The sequence below is a fragment of the Asparagus officinalis genome, chromosome 5 (genome assembly GCF_001876935.1).
Source record: "Asparagus officinalis chromosome 5, Aspof.V1, whole genome shotgun sequence".
Lineage (NCBI taxonomy): Eukaryota > Viridiplantae > Streptophyta > Magnoliopsida > Asparagales > Asparagaceae > Asparagus > Asparagus officinalis.
Window position 1 is genome coordinate 121,121,542 of NC_033798.1, and position 6,000 is coordinate 121,127,541.

At 36.3% G+C, this 6,000-nt stretch overlaps 1 protein-coding gene across 5 annotated transcripts; it reads right to left on the bottom strand.

Annotated features, from left to right (window-relative positions):
• On the bottom strand, positions 1,188 to 4,679 carry LOC109840992. Of its 5 annotated transcripts, XR_002247110.1 has the most exons (4): positions 4,325 to 4,679; positions 2,007 to 2,096; positions 1,742 to 1,819; positions 1,189 to 1,414 (listed from the first exon to the last, which is right to left on the bottom strand). XR_002247110.1 is itself a non-coding variant. In XM_020409834.1 (2 exons), the coding sequence occupies exons 1-2, from the start codon at positions 3,004 to 3,006 to the stop codon at positions 1,385 to 1,387; spliced, it is 369 nt and encodes a 122-aa protein (XP_020265423.1). In that variant the 5' UTR covers positions 3,007 to 3,029; the 3' UTR covers positions 1,188 to 1,384. The 5 variants fall into 5 exon arrangements, 1 of the variants encoding a protein (XP_020265423.1); XR_002247111.1 differs by lacking the exon at positions 2,007 to 2,096 and having other exon boundaries at positions 4,325 to 4,677; XR_002247109.1 differs by having other exon boundaries at positions 1,742 to 2,096; positions 4,325 to 4,676.

Here is a 6,000-nt window from a genome sequence, read left to right on the forward strand (position 1 = left end):
AATTATCTTTGAGCTCGAGTCACCGTTATTTTGATATAAAAGCTTAAAAGTGGAAGGCGGAGTACTATTTTTACGCGCATACTATATTAACTTTCTAATTTTTAGTTATCTTACTCTAGGATCTACAGTAGTTTATGAGTTTTTGGCCCCAATAAGAGCTTTGCTATAGGGACCCAAAATATGGGACCAATAGGGGGGACAAGTGAGGTGTCTGCCTCCTATTGGATAATGAGTTGGCCATAATTAATGATGACCAATTCATTATCCAATAGGAGGGGGACACTTCACTTATCCCCTCTATTGATCCCATATTTTCGGTCCTTGGGGAATTTTTCCCCCAATAATCTATTGGTGATACCACTACCCGTTAATGTTCCCCGCGAATTTGGTGAATAAATTATAAACTAATGAATTAAAGATGGATAGACAACTATAAATCCGATTAGTGGTCCACACGACCGAAGCTTTTATTTTACATCGGAAAAGAAAACATATTTAAGTCATGCGCCCCACCACCAACACCACCTACCCCCCCCCCCCCAAAAAAAAAAAAAAAAAACCCCGAAAAATCAAATGCGTTTACCTGTTATTAGTGTATTGAACAGTAATTTAAAGGGTAAAATTCACAAAACCCCCGGGAGTTCAGGGCTTGCGATGAAAGCCCCTGCAGAACTTTCATGAACGTCCAATTTTTCCCATGAAGCGACTATAAGACGTCGTCAATGATTGTAGCATGCACATTATTTTGATTTGATTGCATCGAAAATAAGTGATTTGTTGCATATCCTTTGGCTATGTTTGGTTTGAGAGAAAGGGAGAGAAAAGAAAAGGAAAGAGAAAGTAAAAAGAAAGGAAAAGAAAAAGAAAAGAAAATGATATTCTTTTTATTGTTTGGTTAGAAAGAATATTGTAAGGAAAGTTAGAAGAAAATTCATAAGAAAGTCATTTTCTCTTGTTTGGTTGTCTTTTTGAGGAAAAGAGAAAGAAAATTATCACAACATAATTTTAATTCATACTTTTTGGATTTAAAAAAATTAGCAATTTCCTAATACAAAAACTTGAGTGGCTATCAACATCGAGTTTGTAAATATTAACAAGCAGAAGCACAACCACAATTCCGCTAATTAAAGAACAACATTTCTCACACATAATATTTGCAGAAAGAAAGGTCAATGAAAGAACCAAAACAAATCAAAAGTAAATGTCATGATATTCCTAATATAAAGTATAATCCATTTCTAGTCACAAAGTCTATTACAATCAATTTCATATAAAAAATCTTAACCAACAAAATCTATTACAATCAATTTCATATATAGAGAATCTTAACCAAAGAGAGAGAAAAATATGCCGAAGTCCTTGGTTTTTGACTCTAGTGAGCCCATCAAAACATTAATCTCGCATCCTTCATCCCCTGAAATTAATTCAAAAAATTTCAAATAAGTAGAATATAAACATCAAAAACCTATAAAATTAAAAGCATATGCAGAATATAACTACTATATGTTAGCTAAACCAAAAGAAGAAAAATGACAGTGATAAAACCCTTCCAAGGAAAAACCATCACATGACAGTGATACATACATTCGCGACGACATATTCATGAATATACATGCGATACATGGGAGATACATGGGAGATATATGCGATACATGGGACAATGTGGGCAGCAAGATTACTTGCTAACAGGTTTGAAAATCCGAATTGCGAAATGAAGTTGATGCAAGACTTCAGAATTCACCTGGATCAAAGATTAATTTCAAGCACGGTGTACCCAACATCGATAATCCCAGTCATTTTTTCAGTTGGAATCATAAAGCTTCACAAAGAGAGAAATCACATCACAAATAGGGTTATGTGAAGAAAGCAAAAGATGTCTTTTGGAGGGTAGAGTAATGAGCAGGCTCTGATTTGTGTCTGGAGCTTCACATGGCTTCAAGACACGAATGATGAGAGAATTGTACCATTTTCCAGCCTGATTGATGAAGCAAAAGGGATGGCTGTACCTTTTTCCATGCACTATGTTAATTAGCATATCCAAGCCTAGACAAAGGAGAAGCTGGAGAGGAGTTCGGTTAAATTTCAGTGGCTGCACTCTGCCAGTTATTACCTTATCAGTACACTAAGCAGTAGTTGATGAGTATATATGAGACCTGAATCTGGCAATTATATGCACAGCTACGGAAAAATATGTTTACTACACATGAAAACTAAGCCTTTTGGTAAATTTGTAGAAGGTATTGTTGGAAACAGAAATGTTTTGAGTTCAGCAAACATGGATAAAAACCAATAAGTTTTTATCAGTTTTGTCATTATACCTTAAACTTATGAACTAAGTGGTAAAATGAAAACATGTAATTAGAGTGTAAATTAAATTAAATTACCTCCTAATACTCTGCTTGAAAGAATTTAAGCAAAAGTGAACCTGAATTTACGAGCAAATAAACATCAGCTTATGCTTGCTGCCTATTTGAAAAAGCGTTCATACGCAACTCAGTCCAATTTCACTTGCAATAATTTCAGCAAACTGAAAGTAATTCAAGCAGAAGAACTATCGTACATATATGCTACCATTGTTCTAAACCGGAGCAGACATTGGCCTATTGCAGAAACATGACCAGAGTACAATTTAGATAAAAATAATAAATGACTAATTATTCAACATACCTTTATGTAATCTTCCCAAACTTTTGGCTCCGCATCCATCATCCTTGTCACTCGATTAAATGCAAATCCACTAGAAGAATTCTGCATGTCTTGAAATGCGCCCATATCTTTTTTAAGTGTCTTCAATCGGTTTTTAATATGATCCACTTCAACCTTTATTCCACATTTAGCATATAACTCTGCACATGTTGCTTGATAAGCATGATATGAGAAACTTCGATCGGGCTTTTGCCCTTTGTGCACTTGTTCTCTCAATGTTTCAGTTAAGCAAATATCCATCTTCTCTGTCCATACAATATTTTTCTTTGAACTTGATTGACTTCCAAGTTGTGAATCCATATGAACGGCCTGCTTGTTAATATGCAACATTACTTAAAACCAAAGAAGCAATATACAGTACAAAGACGAAGAGTGGAACATGTGCGTGACAACTGTGGACACTTGGATTAAACTCTAAACAGCAGGTGGGGAACAAAATCTCGACTAATAATTAACATAAATTATCTTCATGACTTGCATTGGCAGTATGGTGATTATCATCGGACACCTAACAACTCTGCTTCAACTATTAATCCCGAGGCATCAAACAAAACCCCTCAAAAGAATATTACAGTTTCATTGACAGGCTTCAGGCAAATTGTTGTTCACATATTTTTCTGTCTGGTACATGTCACACATAGGAGATTCAGAAATTCATTTTGACAAAATGCCCGTGCTTTCTACTAATCCAAAAAGGACTATAACACAAAGAAGTAGCAATTGTTTGGAAGGAAGAACTGCAGTACTAGTGACAAAATTACCTATACACAACATGAAACATTAACCCAAAAGCAGAAGAGACTACAAGGAAAACAAAACTAATCACCTAAGGAATAGTGAGACATTACATTCTGAAATTAATTTCCTGTAAGACTGTATTGCCAACATATTTCTTATTGTGCATCATATTTGTTCAAATGTTAAATTAAAAACATGTAATTAGAGCGAAGATGATAAATGCAAACATGTAATTAGAGTGTAAGAAAAACAAAGGAATGTTAGTAAATTTTTTTGTCATTTTACCTTAAACTTATGAACTATGTGGTAAAATGCAAACATGTAGTTTGAGTGTAAATTAAATTACCTCCTAGCACTGTGCTTACTTTTATATATACATAATCTATTTATGTATGAATTTTGTTCAAGAATGATATGTGTAATTTGTGATATTACAGTATCATTTGTAAAATCTGAGAACTTAAAATTAAGTAATATTAGGGTTTTGGAGCATTATACCTAGCTTCTAGAGACTCCGGTTTCTCAAAAAAAATAAAATTTGGAGCAAATTGAAATGGAATTGATTAACAATATAATAACCAATCAAACATCATAATCAATCAGACTCAACCTAATACCATAAATTCAATATAATCTTCCAATTTTGCACTTTAACTTGAAAACTACAGAAGTTACAAGATTTCACAAAAAAGTCTAAGGAGCATTTCATCAAACACTTGGAAAGTAAAACCTAATTGAAGATCATGTGGGCGGATTTTGATACCTTTCAAGTGTTGGTGAACTCGACAATGGCTTGGCTTCCTCTCTTAGATCAAAATAGACCTCTGATTTTTCTAAAAAAAGTAAAAAATGATGAAAGGTACAGAGAGATTAAGGTTACCTCGATGAGTTTTAGGAGGCGGCGGCCACGGTGGTGGCGCGGTAGGATGCCGGCAGCGGGGAAGAAGGAGATCTGAGGGAGGTCGAGGGCGAGAGATCCGAGAGAATGACGAGAGAGAGCTCAAGGAGATTTGAGAGAGAGAGAGAGAGAGAGAGAGAGAGAGAGGATGGAGTCGCGATGGAGTCGGGAATTTTGAAGGAGGCGATTTTCTCTCCTTCTCTCTCATTTTCACTCCGATCAAGTGAGGAAAGGGGAAAAGAACTGGCTATATGGGTGTTTTTCTACAGTGATTTTAAGATTCATTTTCTTTTTTGTTTTCTTCCAAACCAAACAAAGAAAAATTACTTTCTTTTGCACTTTCTTTCGGGAATTTTGAAGGAGGCGATTTTCTCTCCTTCTCTCTCATTTTCACTCCGATCAAGTGAGGAAAGGAGAAAAACAATCATTCCTATAGTCATTCGCCGCACCTTCCCACCCAGCTAGGACATATGTGAAAAGTTTATTTGGAGTGCATGCAAGAAAAATTACTTTCTTTTGCACTTTCTTTTCCTTTCTTCTATTTCCCTTCAAACCAAACAGAGCCTTTATGTTTAATATCATTTCGTCCAGAGTAAACATCGGAGTTGTTTTCTCTGTATTATCCATGGCAATAGAACTAGTGGATAGTTGCTTTTTGTCCTTTACAAATCCCTTTCCAGGACAATCCGCGTCTATTTTTATAGTTGAGTCCCTCAACTCTAGGCTACTGATAATGATACATCTTTAACTTCCAAAAACTTTAGAATAACCCTTTAAAGTTCACTGCCTTGCTATTTATTGGCTAGAATATTTGGTGTATTGTACTTTATTTTTATTTTATTTTTTTCCCAGTACAAATATGCTCATCAGCAGGGTACCTAGTATCTTGCAAAAGACTAGTACCTTTTTTATTCCGGTGGCGGGAAAATTGTAGGAGATGACTGTTTGTGGGAAATTTTGCAGTAAAAGAAATAAAGAAAAATTGATTTGTATTCCTTTAATCTCAGTTACAATTGGATTTCATGATTACAAAAGAGAGGAGAATGATCTGGATTCTCCCCTTTGTTTAAATCTGGGTTCTTCACGGTGGCGATGAGATGCCTCCCTCGATTGCTCGCGTCGAGTTTGCTCTCCGTTGACGATCTGGTGTCTTGTTTCACTGGAACGTGGTCTTCTCCTCACGATTTGACGTTGTGGAGAACTCTGAATGAGTTTGAAACTCTATGAAAGAGTTGATTTAACCGAAAGTCGGTTATAAGCCAAGGATGAAGAAGATCTTGCTGCCGATCTCCAAAGCTCCAGAAATGCTCTAAGGATCCTGTTGACTAGCCAAGAAGTTCCAACAAACCGCCCCTGAACTGAATTGATTTTCAGTTATTTATAGGGGATTAAGGGGTGTAACCACCTCCTTAATTCGCTCCTAAGTGGGGCTAATGGGATGTAACCGCCCCTTAAATCACTCCTGAGTGGAGTTGTGATCCCCTCAGATCGTGGGAAACGGTTTTGGAACCGTTTAGCTCGTGTTTGAACGAGTCAAACGCAGGCCCGCGTTCTGGCATGAATTCTGTGTCCAAACGCAATGCCTAAAAGCTTGAACGCAGCATCTGGAAGCTCGGACGCAGCGTTTGGAAGCTCATTTGCAGCGATTTAAGAGCTGC